Here is a 23,336-nt window from a genome sequence, read left to right as displayed (position 1 = left end):
ATTGGTATTCTGTAAAAGTTCTCCAGGTGACAGTTTATTGTGCAGTGAGCACTAAGAATCACTGCACTCATCCAGAAATCGAATAAACCAAAGCCTGTGGGCCAGAGGATGTTCTGTTAAGATTCTCTCAATTCTTTTCCTTTGCTTGCCCTACAATAAACCTGTCAACGAAGAATTGACACCCATCATTTGCCAGGCAACACACTAAGCAGGCGTGAACAAAACAGACATTTTTGGAGTTTACATGCTCCCTCTCGTAGTTTACAGAATTACCCTAAACTAAAGCCTCACCAGCACCGAGATGCCACTAAATTCTATTCACTATCAAGATGAAATTCCTATAAAGTAAATTCCTGGGGCACCTGGGTGGCTCAGTTGGTTGAGCACTGGATTCTTGATTTTGGCTCAGGTCATCATCTCAGGGTCATGGGATTGACTGAGTCCCATATGGGCTCCACACTGAACACACGGAGTCTGCTTGGGATTCTCTCCTTCTCTCCTTGCCACTCCCCTGGTACACACTCTCTCTCTTAAAAAAAAGAAAAGAAAAGAAAAGAAAAAGAAAAAAGAAAAAAATCCAGGGGCACCTGGATGGCACCAATGTCAGCTGAGCATCTAACTCTTGGTTTCAGCTAGGGTCTGATCTCAGCATCATGAGATCAAGCACCACATCCGGCTCTGCACTCAGTGGGAAGTCGGCTTGGGTTTCTATCTCCCTCTTCCTCTGCCCCCCATAACGCTGCATGCCTGCATGTGCTCTCTCTCACTGAAGTATTTTTTTCTTTTAATTCCTATTTGTACAGGAGGGAGGGATAAAAGAGTAAAGGAAGAAATGGATGCTTTTATTTCTATTTAATACATTTCTGTTTTGCTTTTTCAAAATGAGAATATATGCCCTCTCATAACTTATATATGATTTTTGAAATAAGATTTTTTTTTCAGGATTTTATTTTTAAGTAATCTCTACACCCAACATGGCACTCACCCTTACAACCCTGAGATCCAGAGCTGCATATTCTCCTGACCAAGCCAGCCAGGCGCCCCAAAATGAGATTTTTTTTTTTAAAGATTTTATTTATTTATTTGATAGACAGAGATCACAAGGAGGCAGAAAGGCAGGCAGAGAGAGAGGAGGGGAAGCAGGTTTCCCCCTGAGCAGTTAGCCCGATGCAGGGCTTGAACCCAGGATGCTGGGATCATGACCTGAGCTGAAAGCAGAGGCTTTAACCCACTGAGCCACTCAGGCGCCCCCCAAAATGAGATTTTTAAAATGCACTTGTAGATAAATGCAGCAAGACATATTAGTTGTTTCTTTGATAATCCTTGGCTACATATTTCACTAGGGACAAGTGGGATTTGGGTTTGGGTAAGAGAGTCCAAGCAAAGTTAATGACCCTAGGCTTCTTTAATTTACAGTTACAGGCTTGTTTTTTCTAATCCCTTAACTATTGTTTCCACACCCAGCAAGATCTTATCAGAAAGGGCAAAGGTTGAAGGTAAAACTCCTTCGGGATATGAAGAGCGCACTACTGCTCTTCTTTCCCAGTGGTTCTAACACCTAAAATTAAGAGCCAATGGGGCAAGGCAATCCCTAGAGGTAAAGTTAATTAAGAGAACCAAACAGACTGCTCAAACAAAAGCAATTAAAACACTTTCCTTCTACCAAATTATCAAAGACAAAATTTTTAACAATAATCAGTGCTAGATGAAGTATGGTAAGACAGGCACTCTCAAGGGTACCTAAAGTTTAACTTGTTAACTTGTGCTGAGTTCCACGTAAAATACCAAGGTAATTCAGGGTAGACCTGTGTTAACAACCAGCCCTGTATGATCTGTAGCAAATAAGGTATTAGTTCAGATTCCTTAAGGCTCTCTCATTGTAGGCTTTCTTCTATGTTTGAAGATTGCATAAGACTTCAAGGACAGGATCGCATCTTCTGTATACCACTTCCTAGATAGACCAGGATAAAAATGAAGTATGTTAAATCTTGAATGCGATGAAGAAAAAAAGCACATTGTGTATGTTTGAAATGATTTTGGAAGTGAAAAGTTTCATTGTAACAGTTGTATGCAAGCCAAGGACAATATATATTGGATTCTGGAAACACTGTGGTAGCATTATTCCCTTTCCCCTCAATGTACTTTAGGAGTTTACCAGTAGGTCTGTGTCTTTTGAAGAATAAAACTAGTGTTCTCCTAGCGCCTGGAAAGATAAAGTATGTGAAAGACAAAACACCTTTTGAAGTACCCCTACTCTAGAAACAGATGGCTGCTGTACAAGTTGAAATGAAGTTGTGCAGGCTGTTAAAAACTCCTCAAACCACAGCTGCAAGCCATGATGACACTGTGTGTGCAACTGATTATTCACTAATATTTAGTAACTATCTAACAGATGCTGCAAAGCCCTATAAGAACAGAGATGATCAGAATAGATGAAAGATTATTTGTGCATGGAAAAGTTTCTGGGTGTACTCAGACAAAATATCCCAGACAGTGTAAGATGAGAACCAGAGTTAGCTTAATTTAATGTGCCTATATTTAGAATTTTTGTTTGTGCTCGCTTCGGCAGCACATATACTAAAATTAGAATTTTTGTTTGTAAAAAAAATTTTTCTGACCTTAAAATACAAATAATTAGCTAATACCCTAATTCATTCACAGTGTTTACTATGGAAAACGAGGTGCCCTGAAAAGAAACCATCTAATATATAAAAGACTAGAGAGGCAAATGAGAAAAGACCGCTTTGAACTTGTCTTGATCTCTCTCTCCTCAGAAGACACAACCATACACTTTATTTACTACATTCACTCAACAAATACAAATTTTTGAGTACTTACTGATCACTGTTTGTCTACAGCAATGGACAAAAATCCATTCCCTCATGGTAGTTACAAATCTACTGAAAAGAAGACAAAGCAGAATATGCAGCACATCAGAAAATGATGCCTGCTAAAGACAAAAAGAGAGCCAAGGAGTTGCGATAGTCTCTGGGAGGGGAGAGATAATCTGAAAGCCCAAGATTCTTGTGGAGACTGGTATAAATAAGAATCAAGGGCATTGGGGCACCTGGGTGGCTCAGTGGGTTAAGCCTCTCTGCCTTTGGCTCAGGTCGTGATCTCAAGGTCCTGGGATGGAGCCCTGCATCATCAGGCCCTCTGCTCAGAAGGGAACCTGCTTCCCCCCCTCTCTCTGCCTGCCTCTCTGACTACTAATGATCTGTCAGTCAAATAAATAAAATGAAAATCTTAAAAAAAAAAAAAAAAGAATCAAGGGTATAATGACACTGGTGCTGATGGTCTCATGGCAGGTGCTGATTGGTAGGGAGACTGTGAGAGGTGAGAGGAATGAAGATGTAGAGCATCTTTCCAGTGTTTTACTCTGAAAAGTCGACTTGGAACAGGGTAGTATTATCCAGAGCAAAAAGAGTTTACTCTGATTTCTACCTTATGGAAGCCTAGAGACCAAGAGAAGGAAGTCCTACTAGGTTTGATTAGAGAGAACCAGCTTTCTAAACACACTGTATGCTCAGTTCCATATAGTCAATCTTACTTCTCTGTAATAAGTATGGTAAAAATAACACGAACACAACAAACGGATGGAGGAAGTAGAAAATAAAAGTTGACACTAATAAATGATAGTAATAAATAAATGAAGTAAATGAGGGACCTTAGTAGAAAGAAAATCACATCAATATTGCTTTTAAAAGGACTCATTTACAGTTCACCACCTTGTCAAAGTTCTTTTCACTTTCCAGCTAGATTATTCAACTAAAGAGTATCAAATTATGTCAATGTTATGTTTCTGCCTCTCACACTTTTCTTCATAACATACAACGGAAGGTTGAGAGTTCATTTTCAGAAAAACATACATACATCTGCAGTGAACTTAAGGCCCTCAAATCAACTTCCCTAACACATGCATCACTTTCTAAGACCTAAGAATGTTTTCCAAAGCGTATTTTAATCCTTCCCAGTATCACTATAAGTGTAGAAAGGAAGGACACTACAAATTAACTGTTGTCCCCCCTTTTTTTTAAGAGATTTTATTTATTTGAAAGAAAGAGTGCACACAAGCAGGGGGAGTAGAAGGAGAGGGAGAAACAGACTCCCCACTGAGCAGGAAGTCTGACCCAGGGCTTGATCCCAGGACTCCAGGATCATGACCTGAGCTAAAGGCAGACACTTGACCAACTAAGCCACCCAGGAACCCCTATCTGCCCCTTTAGAAAGGAAATACAAAGTATTGACAAAGCTATATAATTTTTACTTGCTATCACACTGGTAGTGAGCTCTGGACCTTTGAAAGGATCAAGGGTGACTCCATCTGTTAACTAACTGTGAAAACATTCTGCCAATGTTACTGACCAAGGGCAGCAGCTAAAGAGGTTGAAGCTCATGTCACCCACAAATTTGGACTTTAAGAGTTATCCAGTATAAATCAATGTCCTCTCGGTAAGCTAAAGAACTCATCTGTTCACAACTATTCTAAAAGAACAAATGCAAACAACTCTTAAAGTTATCATCATGAGAACAGAAGTGACAAGAAACTAGAAATAAATACATATGAAACTTAATTTATCAAATATAGCAGTGATTCCCACTGATCCATGATGAAGTTTTTACCAGCCCACAGTGAAACAAAGATAGGAAGGACAAGATTACAAGTTTTCCATAAAGCTAAATATATTTAATCTACAGAATGCCTTTATTTCTATAATTATACACTTCCTAATTTTTGGTCCTGTCAGGAAATGACCATGAAAACAAATAATTGGAGGAGAGGGATTCTAATGGTGTCATTTGATAAATCAAGAAGTTGACTGATACATGTGGGCCTCCAATTCCTGCATGCAGTGTGAGTGTGTGTGTGTGTGTGTGTGTGTAATATCAGAATAATGTGATACAGAGCTTAGCACCCATGGATAATCCAGTCAAATTTTGAATAACTAAATAAAATATGAGTTTCTGATACACAGAAGCACAAAGACAGAATCCAAACAGGTTTCTGTCTCGCAAAAATTCCATTTCTTCCTACCTTTATTCCTATACACAACACTCCTCACACCAGATGTATGATTTCCCACACACTCAACCAATTCTCCACCACCAACTGGATGTCCCACAATTCAGTTCAGGCATTAATGGGAGTTACAGCACACCCTACAAGTTAAGAGCTCAGTCCCAGAAGACTACCCCCAATTCAGCCCCACAGCCCATCTCACTTCTCTATAAGAAGTATGGTAAGGAGCACCTGGGTGGCTCACTCACACAGGCATCTGCCTTCAACTCAGGTTGTGATCTCAGGGTCCTGGGATCAAACCTGGCATTGAGCTCCCTGCTCAGCAGGAAATCTCCCTCTTCCTTTGTCCTTCCACCACCACCTCTCCCCCCAACCCCACCTTCCACATGCTCATTCACTCTATTTTTTTTAAAGATTTTATTTATTCATTTGAAAGTACAAAGAGTGAGAAGCAGACCTCCTGCCGCGAAGAAAGCCTGAAACGGGGCTCAGTCCCAGGACCCCAAGATCACAACCTGCGCCAAAGACAGACGTCCAACCTACTGAGCCACTCAAGCACCCCCCTCTCTAAATAAATAAATAAATAAAAATCTGGGGCACCTGGGTGGCTCAGTTGTTCAGCATCTGCCTTCCACTCAGGTCATGATCCCGGGATCCGGCCCGTACCAGCTCCCTGCTCAGGGGGAAGCCTGCTTCTCCCTCTCCTACTCCCTCTGCTTGTGTTCCCTCTCTCACTGTGTCTCACTCTCTCAAATAAGTAAAATCTTAAAAAATAATAATAATAATAATAATCTAAAAAACAAACTAAAAAAGAAGTATGGTGAAAATATCACAGGCACAAAAGGTAACTCTAAGTAGCAGGCGCTATGTCAGGAGTCAAAGACCAAGTATTAGAGCACAAGGTATTTCCAATGCTCTCATCACTTGGAAGTTTCGAGGACTTCAGCTCTGCCACCAACCAGGGTCAGAGACCAGTATATACTTTTCCTATTATTTCACAGCCCACCTTGGTCTCTGGCCACAGACCCCCTTAAAGCAAAAAGATACACAACTCAAAAGATACACATTAGAATCCCATTCAGTCATTAATAATTGTACTCATCCATCATCATCTCATATGAAATTGCTTTCCAGCCAAGGCCACTCAGGTTCACAGGCTTCTAATCTTGTAAGGTCACAAAAGCAAGAGTGGTATAAGCAAACAAAGTTTCAGCAAGGCATCTGAGATAACGAAGAGATGATTATCATCTCTTACTCTGAGCCCCTTTTGAGGTACTAACATTGGATTTCCCTCACTATACAACCCATTTATTCATCCCTCTACCCTCAGCTACTATTGCTCCTTCTCTCCACTTAACACGCAAACTCTTTCCCCTTTGGAAGAGACATCAGGTCTGGCTACTGTGATCTAGATTGCAAACAGCAGTAGCAGTCTAGCAGGAACCACCTCCCCCTCAGTCCACTCGATTCAGTTGGGGAAAGGTTATATAGATGTAGAACCACTAGGCTCTTCTTACCACCAAGCAACAGGAGTGGCATTCACTCTTAACCTCAATTTTGCCAGATGAGGCAAAGGCACAACCCACCCCATCAGGCCCTTAGGATTCCAACCCAAGCTTAAAAATACAGTTTCTTGCTAAGGAATCGCCTGTTTTCAGCACTTTGTATCTGCAGCCCTGGTCATATGACTGGTGTACCAAGCACAAAGGAAAAAGTTGAGGTGATGTGAAGAAGAAAAAGTACAGTCATGACATGAGGATACTCCTCTCTTGAAAAGAACTACAGTCATCCCAGCACCCTTTGCCATCCCCTCTTAACCAGATCCACTGGAAAAAAAGAGGACTCTGCCTGGTGGGGCCACTCCTTTAGCCCCACCTCACAATGAATGAGCATACACTCTCATGAACATGGGGAAGCCACATGTTCAGGTCTTTACCTCCCATTTTACACAACCAATGTTTTCATTACCTGTTCAATTCTCTATTAAACTAGTACTCTGAGGACATCTCTCTGCCCATTTGTTAGACACTATGACTATGAGCTGTATATTCCTCGGTCTAAAGAAATTATGGTTGGCCACCCAAATTGTTATAATTATCTTCTGTTCCAGTTCTTCTGTAGTAATTTGAGTATTTGCATCTACTGTCAGATAGCCAAAGCCCAGTCCAGACTCAGTGTCTACTCCTGTCAGGACGCATCTGTAACCTACCAGAATTACAGCGTCAGTCTCATCTGCCACCAATATGTAGGGCTTTCCTAACAGGAATCTGCCACCTAGTCATCTACAATCTCTATTCTGCCTGCCGATAAAACAATTCTTACTGGCATTTTGTGCCTCAGAAGGTAAGGAGGATTACGTCTATATTCAGTCATCTTTACATTGCCCCATTATCCACTCCTGTCCACCCAGGTGGCCACCTCAAGCAAGCACACAGGAGTATTTGCTTGATTCCAATTGCCTTACGAACCTGAAAACGGATTCTTCTGATGAGCATTGAGATGCCCTACTTTAACGCACACTTCAAATTCCCGCAGCTATTTCCACAGGGCTGTGCTCTCTGTGGGCATCCCTCTAATAGGCCAAGTAGGTTTCCACTGTTCTTCTGCCTAGCCATATGGCCAAGCCACTGGACACTGCCTGTGAATCAGTAAAAACCCAAACACAGGGGCTTTTACCACTGTTCAATTCATCCGTGCTTCTAGGAAAACAGCATGCAATTCAATCCACCAAGCTAATTTGTCTTCACCTTCTCCAATTAGAGTGGTGGCCTTTTATACAGGAAGTTCACCTTGGAACTGCCAACCACAAACCAAGGAGCTCCTCACTGGTCAGTTATGAACTGTTTCTAGGACACTGCCCAAGGGACAACAGAATCTTTCTAGGACACTGCCCAAGGGACAACAGAATCCAGCAGCTCCGCATAGTTCCCTAGTCGTCCTGGGGGGGAAAGAGCCTTTCTGCTCTTGAGTATCTCCTCTGCTCATTTCCATTTTGGTACAGAACTCTCCCGGCACTGCCCTACCTACTGAAGTGTTATCCGACATTGTGCAAAACGTCATGAGTATTTCAGTTTGCAAGATTATTTTTATGATTTTTAGTCACAGTGGCTGTTTCAATTACTGGTCAATAGCAAGGCAGTAATTGCCCTTCAGGCGGGAATTCTCTAGTCCAAAGTCCAGAAAGTCATTGCTGGGAGGCACTCAGAGGCTTTTCCCATAAGCCACAGTCTGTATGGTACACTACTACTGTAGACTAACGCAGAAACTTTGTCCATACAAGCACCTGGACTTCTACATTGTCTGGGCTTGGGCAATCTTACAGGTTCCCCTTTAGTGTATCCAATTAATGTTGAAAGATGGCTTTACCTGACTTCGGCTTTACAATAATAGGTAAAGGAAATATTCCCCAGTCAGATATAAGGTCCATCTCCCTAAATACAATCAGGTAAAAACTTGTTCGAATACACCCATTCTCTCAAAAACTTTCACCTTATATTCCTAACTACAGCCTCCAGCAGAAACTTATGAACACATCTCTGTTCTACAATACTAGGAAATCTGATTCCCAAGCTAGACACAATTCATTCCCATAAAACATTCAGGTAAAGGAGACACTTCTTTACATACAGCCTTGTTTAAACATTCCAACTTTCAAAATCCTATCAACCCTTCTATGTTTCTGTTCCTTCAATTGCAATAGGGCTTTATCAATGGGTTCTGGTATTTGAGTGCAAATACCATAGCACAAGAAACTCCCATATCAAGGAATCCTGGGAACTTTCCTTCTCCACCTCCTGATTATTTTACCCACTCTTGAGCAAAAGGCTTTGGGTCTTCCCAGGGATGAAGCCAAGGGACCCTGGCCCTTCATCAATTTTTAGCTCACTGGGGCACCTGGGTGGTTCAGTGGGTTAAGCCGCTGCCTTTGGCTCAGGTCATGATCTCAGCATCCTGGGATGCAGTCCCGCATCGGGCTCTCTGCTCAGTGGGGAGCCTGCTTCCATCTCTCTCTGCCTGCCTCTCTGCCTACTTGTAATCTCTCTCTGTCAAATAAATAAATAAAATTTTAAAAAAAGAAAAAAATTTTTTAGCTCACTTAATTTATCTACCCAATGCCCCCAAGCAATTACTAGTCACATTACTCACTGAAATCTCTGCCTTTAGATTTTTTAAATTTCTCCAAACTGGGATAAATAGAATTTATTTGAGGCCCTGTATGGGGGAGGGGGGCACAGATAAAGGTCTCTGTGGACTGCCCAACCTTAAGTAGTGTTGTACTAAAATCTTTGTCTTAACCCCATCAATATCTATCTTATTCACCCAATTTTTTTTTTAGAGATTTTATTTATTTATCAGAGACAGAGCACACACAAGCAGGGAAAACAGCAGCCAGAGGGAGAAACAGGCTCCCCACTGAGCAAGGAGCCCAATGCGGGACTGGATCCCAGGACCCCGGGACCATGACCTGACCCACAGGAAAACGCTTAACCAACTGGGCCACCCAGGCATCCCTAATTCATCCCACTTCTTAATAACCATCTAAAGCTTTCCATTCTCCTCGGCTGAATCCTATGGTTCTTCCCTTTCTTTTTCCTTTGTTTTGCTCCAAATGATATATGCTTTATTCACCTGATTTCTTAAAATTATTTAATATTTTCCACACTGGGGTGCCTGGGTGGCTCAGTTCGTTAAACATTTGCCTTCCAATCAGGTCATGATCGCAGGGTCCTGGGATGGAGCCCACATCAGGCTCCCTGCTCAGTGGGAAGCCTCCTTCTCCCTCTCCCATTGCTTCTGTTCTGTGAGTCTCTGTCAAATAATAAAATCTTTAAAAATAAATAAATGAGTAAAATAAAACTTTCCATCTTGCTAAGACTAGTCCCTTGATTCTTTCCTTTGCCTTTCCTTGTTCTCTTGCTAATTAACCTGATACTTTTATTAAGGGCTATAAAACCTGGGAGGGGAAGCTGAGACAGCAAATATGTAAGGCTTCCCCTATTGTCCCTAGGTTTTGCAGCACTTAAGGTTATATGGGGTGTTCATGCAAAAGAGCTCCCCTTAACCACAGCATTTACTATCAATAGAGTAACACATGTACTCAGCAGATGAATATCCCAATTATCATAAACATAATCCCACTGAGCTTATATATGAAGCATACCATCTGCTCCATTGAGGGTGGTGTTCCACTTGGCATTTACAGGGCCAAGTGGGCAGTCCCCATTATCAAGGTAAAGAGACCTTAGAGTGGCTTTTATCCAGACCACGAGGCTGGCTGTTCCCTCGGGAATAACCTGCTTTGGGTCTGGACCACAGACAGCTATCTGTGATTGCTCCACAGTGAGCCATGCATGCATCCTGCACCAACCCAAACATAGTCTCCCACACTACAGCATTTAAAACTAGATACTTCTAAGTTACTCTCCAAACCCATTTTAATAAAGGTTCTTCAGGAAACTGCTACTGCTGATCCACAAAATGAAAACAACTCCTTCACACAATATTCCCTGGTTTCAGTAGTTTCTCGCTTTTGCCCTCCCCCTTACACCAATGGTCTTCTTGGTGACCAGAGGTTCTAGAGGTAACTTTTTGTTGTCTTTGCATAATTTTCCCCTTGAGGGAGGCAACTTTGGGGCTAGTAGTCAAAACTGACTGAGTGAAGTTTGATCTCAGTCTAGCATCAAAGTCAGACCCAGAAGTCTCTTTTAATTTTACTTTAACTATCACACATAACAAGAGCCAAAGGACTTAACATTTCACCTTTTCCTTACTAGTTTCCATTTCCTTACATATATCTAGTGAACCAAAGTGCTGGAAACGGGACCAATCTCTAAATTCCATTTGTAACTTTTATCTTCAGTAACTGAGAGCAGCACAGCTGCTGCTCCATACCAGAGGTGAACCATGTCTCCCAGGATCAATGGCTCCACATTTCCCCGTCCTCTACCCTCTCTTCCCAAACCATGTTTCTATAAGCCAGGGCCACTCTAGTAAATCTCACTTCTGTGACACCTGTGTTAAAAGGAAAAAATATTCAATGACACCTGTTAAAACCTCATGAGAAAACTTTATTCAACGTGGTACAGGTTTTCTCTTCAGGTATAGGAACCACTGTGGTGACATTTTGCAATGAAGGGGAGAGCGGGCGCAACTCCAAATACTGCATGGGCAGGTGGGAATTTATAGCCAAGGAGCAGGGTGGTCAGCCAAAATCAGTGCATGGAAAATCACTAAAAGGAAAAAACAGGGATAAGGTGGGTTCTGCCTAAACAAATATAAGCAGATTCTTGCTGAAGACAGGCTTGGGTAACCAGACAGCACCTGAAGAATGCTGGAAGGTAAGAAAACCAATCAGACATCAAAGGGTGTGATCAGATACCAAGGGTGCGATCCTATAGTGAAGTCTTCTTGCTTAACTGACTTAGCAGGGTTCTTGCTAAAACTGCTTTTACAAGGACCTAGAAGGAGGAGCCCAGAAGATGATTCAGGAGCCTAAAATTTGGTCAACCAAAGAATCTGTCTGTCCTTATTCTAGTCCAAGGAAAGAGGCATTCATCCCTCCTCTGAACAATTAACTCTATTCTCTTTTTCAGTCGCCTTTTGTCCATTAAGGACCAGGGAAAGCTTCTGTTGGGACTTAGTATTAAAGGATATCAGCTTGATGATGCTAGGAGACAGGCATTTAATGAGGGGAGCTTCTATGAAAATACAAGAAAAACAAAAATTAATAGTTAGATTAGAAACCTAGTTTCTGAGTCCAGAGGAGTGCCAGCTGAAATTCTAGAGTAGAGCTCGAAGCATCTTTAAATGGTGGAATGAGGGTGGCAGTAAGCCATCTGAAGAATGTTCTGGTTTGTAGTCTGAATGCCTCTTGTGATGGCCCTGGGTGTTCTGGTGAACCTCTCGTCCATAAAGCAGGAGGCACAAGGGTTGCCCATATATATGATATGTGGTGATTTGGGGTTTTTTTGTTTTGTTTTGTTTTGTTTTAAAGTTTGTACCAAGTCATTCAGCTTTAGCTTGCAGGGTTTCAGGAAAAGAGCAGTTTTAGTTTTCGGTGATGTCAAGTCAGGAGGGTGGGAGTAAAAACTACAAACATTAGTTTGAAAACTTAGAGCCATTAGTTTGAAAAACTGAAAATTAAATTTTCAAATTAACTGAAAAATTAAAACCATAAACATTAGTTTGAAAAATTAGAACCAACTCTGGAGGAAACCAGAGTTGAGTATCTGGTAAGGACTGGCAAAACATGCAAGACAGACTCCACAAGGGTGCACTACAGATCTGCACTGAAACAAAAAAATTTCTCTCTATAGTGAACCTTTCAATGAAAGAATTCTGATCTCACTTAAAGCCTGGGATACTTAAGTCTGTCAAGTTGTCTAAGTTGTTTCTGTGACATTTCAGTTAAAATAAAGTTTTTAGTTTTTGTCTTTAAAAAAAAAAACAACAAAACAACCAAAGAATTCTGATCTCATTAGATTTGTCCCAATTATTTACATAGGTGCAGCAAGAACAGTGACTGCCCATCCAGTCATTTTTTGAGTTTGCTTTTATTGGACCTTTTCATACAGAAATCTCAGATTAAACTTTAAAAGCCTCGGGGCACCTGGGTGGCTCAGTGGGTTAAGCCTCTGCCTTCCACTCAGGTCATGATCTCAGGGTCCTGTATCAGGCTCTCTGCTCAGCAGGGAGCCGGCTTCCCTCTCTCTCTCTCTCTCTCTCTACTTGTGATTTCTGTCAAATAATAAATAAATAAAATATTTTTATAAATAAATAAACTTTTAAAAGCCTCTGCGATTATGTAGCCAATCCAGAAATTAGCTACCGGACTTTATCTTCTCATATCTATAAGCCTGAGAGAATTCCTCTTTCCTTGGGATCCCCGAGACAGCCTGAGATTTCTGGGCCTGTCAGGAAGTAACACTCCTTACTCACCTATAATGCTGGGAACCCTGTAGGACAGATAGCAGGCCAGTTTTTCCAAGAGCACTAGCTTCATAAGGGCAATCTTAGTCCCTTTAAACCAGATTTTATGCATGTCACTCTCAAATATAACATTACAGTTGAAGCCCTGATAATAAAACCAATGTTTCCAATTGTATCCTGTTACAAGAACAGATTCTTCTTCAACTTATACAAGTAACCACAGTATCATGAAAACAAGAATATGCACTAAGAGTTTCCAAATTCTGGAGGGATTAGATAGGGAGAAAAAGTAACTGTTTCATCTTTGTTCACAAAGGTATAATCAGATTGTTGCAAGCTACAGTTTAGGAGAAAAAGGGGGGGGGCTTTCTTTAAATTTGGAAAACATTAAAGAAGGAGCACTGTTTCAAACAAAGAGTCATTAAAAAAAAATAACCATCTTCTCCAGTTCATTTGGTCCCATGTAATTAATTTTTATTCTCCTCGATCTTGGGTTAGCAGTTTTATGAATCCATCAGCTTCTTCATTAGTTCTGGAAATTCTTACTCAGCCCAATGCATTGCCTTAAAATTATTCAACTGAGGGATGCCTGGGTGGCTCAGTCAGTTAAGCATCTGCCATCAACTCAGGTCATGATCCTAGGATCAAGCCCTGTTTTGGGCTCCTTGCTCAGTGAGGAGTCTGCTCCTTCCTCTCCCTATGCCCTCCCACCTGCTCATGCTCTCAAATAAATAAATAAATCTTTTTTAAAAAAATTATTCAACTGACACCATTATGGAGTATTCTTGCCTGTAGCTGATTTTAACTGGTCTCAGAGAAGAATGAAAGTAAAACAACTTGTCTATGAATGAAAAAGACTTATAACAGCCATGGTTAAAATTCTGATGAGAGTTCATTTGATAAGCAAAAAAAAGTTATTCTTGTATCATGTAATACTTTAACACACTAGACAACAACTATAAACTTCAAACATTTCTGGGAATACCAAAATTAGTACATATATCCATACACAAATAACCTAAGAAGGTTTGTCATCATTTCTTACTTGACAATGCGTCCCATGTAATCTAACAAGCAAATAAACCTAATTAGTTTAAATGTCTCTTTTACAGGGTGAGCGACAAATCCTTTGACATTTTTTCAGAGGCCCTCTAAAAAAATTATATTATTAAAATATCTCAAAGTTAGTGTGAGGTCAAAAAATTCCATGTAGGGGTTCCTGGGTGGCTCAGTTAGTTAAGCACCCAACTCTTGATCTCAGCTCAGGTCTTGATGTCAGGGTCATGAGTTCAAGCCCTGCACTGGGCTCCATACTGGGAGTAAAGCCTACTTTTAAAAAAAAAAAATCCATTTAGAATTTTATTTGGGGAAGTTGTAAAAAATGTCAAATGGTTTAAATGCCTGACTAAGTAAGGGGCGCTTGGGTGGCTCAGTCTGTTAAGTGTTTGATTTCAGCTCAGGTCATGATCTCCATGTCCTAGGATTGAGCCCTGTGAAGGGTTCTGCACTCAGCAGGGAATCTCCTTCTCCATCTCTCTCTGCCATTCCCCCTGCTCATGCTCATTATCTCTCAAATAAATAAAATCTTTTAAAAAAATAAACAACTGACTTAACAGGTCATTGTGAAACAATACCTACTCCATTTAAAAAAGGTGGCAAAAGATTTCAAAGGCAAATACAGAAAATTACATGGTTGAAAAAAAATCTTAGCTTTTATAATATTGAAAAGACTCAATTCTTTAAAGTAATGAAAGACTTGGGGTACCTGTATGGCTCAATCGGATAAATGTCCAACTCAAGATTTTGGCTGGACTCATGATTTCAGGGTCATGAAATTGAGCCCAGTAGTCAGGCTCCTCATTCAGCAGCGAATCTACTTCAATCCTTTTCCCTCTCCCTCTCCTTGCAACCCCCAACCCCACACACTGCACAAGCGCTCTAAAATAAATGAATCTTGGGGCACCAGGGTGGCTCAGTGGGTTAAGCCGCTGCCTTCGACTCGGGTCATGATCTCAGGGTCCTGGGATCGAGTCCCACATCAGGCTCTCTGCTCAGCAGGGAGCCTCCCTCCCCCTCTCTCTCTGCCTGCCTCTCTGCCTACTTGTGATTTCTGTCTGTCAAATAAATAAATAAAATAATAAATAAATAAATCTTTTAAAAAAAGAAATTATCAAAGAACTGATGAACACAAAAAGCACAGGAAATTATTTTAATCACACACAAAATCTTTGTTTCCTAGGCAAATTACATAAAAGGTAAAGGAAAATCTTCTTATAGTTTCTTAATAAAAGCAGAGAAATAATCTAAGAAAACTGTGACATTCTAGTTCTGCATCAGGTACATTTTGATGTTAATATTTGAAGTTAAATTTTTTTTAACTTATAAATAAATCACTAAATCTTAGCAACTTGACCACACATATAATTACTGTTCTGCACATCTATAACCATTTTTCTAATATCCATTCAGTTTTCATCTTGTATTTTTTATTATTTCCCATTCGGAACAACCTGTCAGTCTGCCTTAGAAAATTATTTTTTTCCTTGCAAAAAAACACATCCTTCATGCCTTGTACACTCTGCATATAAAATGGTTTCATAGTATTTTTTTAAATTTATTTATTTGACAAAGAGAGAGAGATCACAAGTAGGCAGAGAGAGAGGGGGCGCTGAGCAGAAAGCCCGATGTGGGACTCAATCCCAGGACCCTGAGATCATGACCTGAGCTGAAGGCAGAGGCTTAACCATAGCCACCCAGGTGCCCCAAATTGTTTCGTATTATTTTTACGGTTTCTAATGGTTCTACCTACATATACTGATTACAATTTTTTTTTTACAGATTTTATTTACTTGACAGAGAGAGAGTCAGAGAGGAAACACAAGCAGGGGGAGTGGGAGAGGGAGGAGCAGGCTTCCTGCAAAGCAGGGAGCTGGATAGGGTACTCAATCCCAGGACCTTGGAATCATGACCTGAGCCGAAAGCAGACGCTTAACGACTGAGCCACCCAGGTGCCTCTACAATTTTTAAAAGCATTAATAAACTTTCTTTTACAGAGAATAAATACTATGACATAGACAATTGCCTTCTGTCATATATCAGCATTCTGTAGATTAGTACACTTATGAATATGCAATTTCACAATTTCTAGAGACATATAATTCCTCACAAAATTATTTTTCAATGTGGTAAATGACATGTTTACTAAGAGATTCAAGTATCTTTAGATTTTCTATACCACATAAAAACAAGACACCAAAAATACAGAAACACAAACAGATTCAGTAGCAAATGTTTCAGCAGTTTACCCTGCTTAGAAATGACCTACATTTGGGGTGCCTGGGTGGCTCACTTGGTTAGGCATCTGACTTGTGATTTCAGCTCAGGTCACGATCTCAAGGCCATGAGATCAAGCCTCAAAACAGGCTCTGCACTGGCGTGGAGTCTACATAAGAGTCTTTCTCTCCCTTTCTCTTTGCCCCTGCCCACACACATACATGCACACACTCTTGTGCTCACTCTCTCTTTAAAAAAAAAAAAAAAAAAAAATAGAAAAACTTTTAAAAACTGGTCTACTTTTTTATTTTAGGCAGATATTAACACCAAACTAAGCCACCCATCATCTCAAGTTATTTCCCCATTAACTATTTATTTATTTCTATTTTATTTATTTATTTGACAGAGAGAGACAGCGCAAGCAGGGGGAGTGGGAGAGGAAGAAGCAGGGTGATGTGGGACTCTATCCCAGGATGCTGGGATCATGACCTGAGCCAAAGGCTTAACCAACTGAGCCTCCCAGGCACCCACCCTATTAACTATTTTTTAAATTTTATTTATTTGAGAGAAAGAGAGAGAGGGAGAGAAAGCAAGAACAGGGGGAGAGGCAGAGGGAGAAGCAGACTCCCCACCAAGCAGGGAGCCTGACATGGGGCCTAAATCCAGGACTCCGAGATCATAATCTGAGCTGAAGGCAGATACCCAACTGACTGAGCCACCCAGATATCCCACTCCCATGAACTATTTTTAGTTATATATTTTTATAGTATATAACTAATATATAAATATAAATATAATATTATATATTATAATATATAATTCTAATATAATTATTATATTATATATTCTATATCATGTTATATATTAATATATAAATATATTTATATATTTATATATATCACGTATATTTTATATATGATAAGCATCACAAAAGTAAAAACCCAGGAAGATTAAATACATGGTCTCCCCACTGTCTTTTTTTTTTTTTTAACTATAGTGCTTGACATACATCAAGCAACTCATTTTTATTTTATGTTTTAGTCTTAACTTGGATTTACAGTTTTATAATCTTAAAGTCTAGTAGAGATTATATAAAGCTTGACTAGTAAGCTTAGGTAGAAGAAAAATTAGATGTTCGCATTATACTTAATGCTGACTTTAAAGACATACTTGTTTTTATTTTACCATCAATTTTCAAAATAGCTTTATTTACAAATGTAAACTTAAAATACTGGATTAGTTTTGGAGTGCCTGGGTGGCTCAGTCAGTTATCTTCCTTCAGCTCAGGTCATGATCTTGGGGTCCTGAGACAGAGCCCTACAACGGGCTCCCTGATCAGCAGGGAGTCTGCTTCTCCCTCTCCCTCCTACCAGCTCATGTACAAGCCACACTCCCTCTCAAACAAATGAAATCTTTAAAAAAAAACGGGGGGGTGGGGGGCAAGACAAAACACTGGGTTAGTTTCTCTATTTCTGGGAGTTTCAGGAATATTTAATTTATGTTAAGTGCTCACTTACCTCTAAGGCAGCTTGAATTAAATTCCTTTAAGGGTTTTTATAAATTAATTTGATAATATTATCCAGGAGTAGAAAAATACCACACCTTTACAACACACACACACACACACACACACACAGCTACTGTTTTCATTCTAAAATTTCAGTCTTAAGTTAGTAAAATATAGTAATACAAATTCACTGGTTTATACAAAATAATTCGTTCTTGTCTCTTCTCCACTTTTCTATTTTTATATAAACTGTTTCTAGGCGTGCCTGGGTGGCTCAGTATGTTAAGAAGCATCTGCCTTCACCTCAGGTCATGATCTGGGGGTCCTGGGATCCAAACCTGAGTCAGGCTCCCTGCTCAGCAGGGAGTCTGCTTCTCCCTCTTCTCTGACTCTTCTTTCCCTGCCTGTAGGCACATGCACACTCATGTGCATGCTCTCTCTCAAATAAATAAATAAATAAATAAAGATTCTTTTTTTTTTTTAAATTGTGTTTCTAGGAAATGTCAGGCCAAGTTAATGTACTTGTTCACCAATTATATAAAGACCATCTTCAAGACTTCCCCTTGCCCTGATAATGTCATTTTATGGACGTTGTGGACCAAATTTTAAGTGAGTGACCAAGGAGACATCTAGCCAACTACCTGCGTTATCTCCAAAGCCCATCCGACTGGCCAAAACATCCAGTCTGTTTCCAATTAGCCTTCTTTTCAGGTCAAGTAGTTGCTTATGGGGGTCCCTAAATCCCCTAACAGCCCCTAATGGAGGGCAGGGGGCCCAAAATTCAAGGGACTGTAAAGACTGTCGTAGAAAAAGGCCTGGCGGAGGTAGAGAGAAGAAAATAATTTGGAGAGGGACATAAGAAAAGATTCAATGGAACTGGAAGTTTTAAGGCAGTAAGAGGAAGGAGGAGGAAAAGCAGCAATGGGAAGGAAGAGCTCTTCAAGGAGCCAGACTGGGGAGATCTCAAGTTTCTCAAAGAAGGCAATGAAATTCTCCATTATTCTCAGCAAAAGCATGCCAACACGAATGGACGCAGAAAGCTGGCAGCAAACATAGTTAGCAGGGGTTCAAGATGGGTATTTTGAGTCAACTGAAAACTTCCCTGGAAAAAGCAGGATCCAACACAGAAAACTAAGAGGTATTATAGAGAGCCAGGATGCTAAACTTCAAGTACAAGGAGACAGGAAGAACAGATTTACAATCCAGAGAGTCAGAAAATAATCCCCACTAAAAAAAAGTCAAGAATAGATTTCCAGTCTGGAAAGTAGCTTTCAAAGAAAGAAGCCTAGGACTCTAACCCAGCTTTTTACAAACAGCTGTTTGCCTGGCACTCTGACTGAGCTTCTTACAGAAAAACATGGGACCCCAACCCAACCTGTGTTTATCTGAGACTCTATCTCATCTTCTGGAGTATACTCAGACTCTTAAGAATCAAAATCTGTCCTTACCAGCTTCCACGGACATTTGTCCGGAGCAATGGTTCAGGAGTCAGACTCACCAATGGATCCCCGATCAATCAGTCAGGAATGAAGATAAAGTCTTCAAAGGTATGCACTTAGGGTCCTGGGTGAGAGGTCCGGGGGTCCAATGATGAATCTGATCCTATCCAAGTTGAGAGATCATAACTGGTAAAAGGAAAAAAAATTATACTTGTTAAAGCATGGTAAGGAAGACTTTGGGAGGTGGTGAAGCTATGAAATTTTGTAGTGGAGGAAAGAGATGGGTCTCAATTCCAAATAATGCATAAGCAAGACGGACTTTATAGCAAAGCAGAAGTGAGGTCAATGAATGGAAAATTATTGAGAGGAAACTCGGGGGGCAGGGGGTAAGCACTGACTAAAAGCCTAAAGGATTCTTGCTAAAAACAAGCAAGAGCAATAAGACATCACTTTCTGGATGTTCTAGGAGGAGGAACCCAATCAGATACTGAGCGGGGGCACTTCTTGCTAAACTGACTTAGCAAACTTCTTGCTATAACTAAATTTTACAAAGATATATACATATGGCCCAGAAAAGTTCAGAAGTGTAACTAAAGTCTGCCCAAGCAAAGAGTCTTTGTCACCTGTTACTTCCTTTTACTCCACGCATAATACTGCTGATATCAGACACGTGAGGGTTTTCCTCCCACACCAACCAATTCTCCAACACCATCTATAATTCCATTCAATTCTAACACTACTGGAGTTACAGCAGACCTCATAACAGAAGATCTCAGCCTCACAAGTCTGCCCCCAACTTCAGACACTAATCACAAGTGGTGGGTCCCCATATTACCTACAACTTCTGGCTTGGCTCAAAATTGGAGGTCCCCAGGAACCCCTCACTGGATTCAATCACTTCCTAGAACAGCTCACAGAACTCAGAAAACACTTACTTATGTTTACTGGCTTATTACATAAGGATATGGTCGAGAACAGAGATAAAGAACCAGGCAAAGAGATACACAGGGTGAGATCTGGAAAGGTCTGGTGCTCGAGTTTCTGTCCCAGTAAAGTTGTGGTGTGCCACTCTCAGGGTGAAGGTGTGTTCACCCTAGAAGCTCTTCAAGTCAATACTCTTGGGATTTTTTGGAAGGTAATCATATAGGCATGATCAATTATTAACTCAATCTCTAGTCCCTCCCCTTCCAGGAGAATAGGGATAGGGCTGAAAGTTCCAAGCTTCTAACAATGGCTTGGTCTTTCTGGTGAGGGGCTCCCATCCTGAAGCTCTTCAAGAGCCTATCGAGAGTCTCCTCTTTAGATCAAAACACACTCCCATCACCCAGGAAATACCAAGGGATTTAGGAGCTTCTGTGTCAAGAATCTGTCAAGGACTGAATGTTAGAACACAAAATGCTCCTAGTGCTCTTATCACTTAGGAAATTACAAAGGTTTCAGGAGCTCTGCACCAGGAATTCAGTACAGATATACATACATACATATTTCAAAAACCAAGATTAACGGATTTCATCTATAATCTTTTTGATGATGGCCACAAGGTTCAGCATTTGAGTTTGAATCACTAATGTATTCAGAGCATGACATCTACTTTAAACATTCAAAATTACATTTAAAAACCCATGTGTACTTGGTGGTTTTATAGCTGAAGGCAATGACTGAAGAATGTTACATTTCTCAGTTTATAAAAGTGCAATGTTTTATTATTCTAAAACTTCTGCCAATGTAAGACTTCCATCCGATTACATTTCTACAACAGAATTACTCTCCAAGGCATTTTACTTCAACTGAAAATGTCAATTTCATTATAAGACATTTAGAATTTGGGGATGTCATCTGGCTTTAGGAAATCTGTCTAGATTACATCAAACGCAGACACAAAATTTTATCTTACATAAAACTATTCCTAATTATTGTTAACCTACCAATGGAGGATCTTTAAAAAGTAAGCCACATTTACTTCAAACACAGTTAAATAAAGTGTTGGTTTTAAACCTGCATCAGATTCATTCCATCATAATCAGAAAGCTGTTCCAAGAATTTCTTAGAAAAAGGCACTTGCTGCATTACAAAGATTTTGTGCTAAATTCAATACAGACTACGTTGATCACTGATACCAATATTTATATTTAATCTGGGTCAGCAGAACCAGAGTTAGCTACAGGTGTCACTACCATAAAACAACAGAAAACATTTTTAGTGCCGATCTATGCTATGACATTTGGTTATTTAAGTTACCTTAATTTTTTCAAAGAATTTCTGAAGTTGCTTTCTTTCCCATCTATCTTAACCTACTTGTAAACGTTTAAATACCTTAACCTCTGCGGCAGAGAGAATTTCTACTTGTAATTTCCTCGCAAGGAAAATCCAAGCAGCCTCTCATACTTGAATGGCACCTCAAACTATTCTTTTTTGTGACACTCTTCTTAGAGAAGACTCTATTAGAAGTCTGTCAATTAATAAATGCGATGCTCAGTTAGCAACAGAGGAATAACTGTTAGTGGTTAAGAAACCCCATAATTGCAGCATTTAACGCCTACTGTTGCTCCTACTGCCACCAGGCTGACTCAGACTAAGGAGCTCTCCAGGTGACACTAACACAGGCCTGTCAAGATGAGCATTCAGCAGTACAGTCTCCAGAAGAATGCCTTCAATCACTGTACTTGCTTCTCACACATAAACAAAGAGAACTGGTTTTTAGGCCCTTCGCACAAGGAAATGCACGGAAAACAATTAAAGCAACACATGATCTGGGAAAGAATACTCCCTCCTTTCTTTACAGTGAATCCTGAGTTAGAAGAATGCCACTTATAAAGGTAGTTCCTCGGATTAGTACTAGATCTCCTAACACATGCTGTCTCAACCCTGTCCTTCAAGTATCGAAACTACAGCACCCAACGTGCCAAAACGCGAACTAGAGACAAAAGGACCGTTCTTGTGTCACTGGCGATCGTGGTTATAAAATCACATACCTGCGGAGCATTCAGGTTGAGTTACATCTGGATGAGGCAGCCCAAAGTGGGCGAGGATCTCCAGCCATCCAGAGTCAAGGACGGTGCCCAGGTCCAGTGAGGCGTTAACAAGATCCCCGTCCCAACTCCTCCCTAGCCCCGGAATCACAAACTCCCCAGCCTGAAAAACCTTAACCCTGCTTGTCATACGAGCCTCCAGAACCTTACCTCCAGGTTGTTTAGGCTCCCACCCCACCCCCAAAAAAGTTCACAACATTGTAACGGCATATCCCTTCAGGACTTATGCTCCCGACCGCGACCTCCGACCAAGCGTGCCCTGGGAGCGGGAGCTCCCTTCCTTCTGGACCCCCTCCCGGCAACTCGACTCACAAGCTGGCAGCGTCGGGGGGCAGCGGGCTCGACAGCGCCCTCCAGCTCGGCGCTGGTAGTTTCCTGCGACTGCAGTCCAGCAGAGGGATGCGGCAGGAGCAGGGCGCGGGGCACAGGCCCGCCCGAGCAGCCGGCAGCAAGAGGAGAGCAGCCTGGGCGAGGAGAAGCCGGGAAAGTGCTCTGGACCGACAATCCAGCCGCGGCTCCTCCCGGACGCCTTGGGGCGCCGGCGCCATTTTCCAATCCCCGATCTGGACCCAGCCGAAAAGAGCCGCCAACTAGCAAGGACAACTCGGCGGAGACGTTTGGTGGCTGCGCTGCCACCCCAGGGCCCGGCTGTCGCCAGTACCCTCGAAAGGGAGGAGAGGGGCGGATATACACAGCAGCGGTGGTGGCGGCCGAGGACACACGGCTGAGGCCTTACGGACAACGCTCCTCTGCCCCGCCCCGCGACGCAACGTCTTCACGCACAAGAGCCAACCAATCGGTGCCACAGAAGGAGGTCGCGCCGGGGGCGGGACTCCGTGAGGAGGCGGGGCCAGTGATTGGGAGTTTCTTAAGGAGGATTTTAAGGTGTCCGGCACGTTGTGGCGCCCGTTTGCGGTTCCGCCGCCAATTCTCCGCTGGAGGGCGCAGTAGCTTCTTAAGAGAAATAGTGGCTAAATCTCCTAGTCCGAAGTCTGGATTTGGGGGCTATTTCCTATAATAGTAGAGAAAGATCTTTCTCCTGGGCTCCCTGGAAGGGGAATGATAGAAGGGCTACCTTCCCAGTCGAGGACTCTGAAGGTATGTCACCTGGCGTGGGGCCCCAGGGCCGAGCTGGGGCC

The 23,336-nt window shown here is 41.4% G+C and overlaps 1 protein-coding gene across 3 annotated transcripts in view; it reads right to left on the bottom strand.

The window, feature by feature from the left end:
• Positions 1-22,934, bottom strand: part of LRIG2 (leucine rich repeats and immunoglobulin like domains 2) — a 68,636-nt gene extending 45,702 nt beyond the window's left edge. For all 3 annotated transcript variants that reach the window (XM_044238936.1, XM_044238937.1, XM_044238938.1), the window contains exon 1: positions 22,510-22,934. In XM_044238936.1, coding sequence (XP_044094871.1) covers positions 22,510-22,745 — 236 coding nt within the window. In that variant the 5' untranslated portion in view covers positions 22,746-22,934. The remainder of the gene's footprint in view (positions 1-22,509) is intronic.
• Between the last annotated feature and the right edge of the window lie 402 nt (positions 22,935-23,336).

The sequence above is a fragment of the Neovison vison genome, chromosome 2 (assembly GCF_020171115.1).
Source record: "Neovison vison isolate M4711 chromosome 2, ASM_NN_V1, whole genome shotgun sequence".
In the NCBI taxonomy this organism is placed as follows: Eukaryota; Metazoa; Chordata; class Mammalia; order Carnivora; family Mustelidae; genus Neogale; species Neogale vison.
This window is presented reverse-complemented; position numbering and strand designations above follow the sequence as displayed.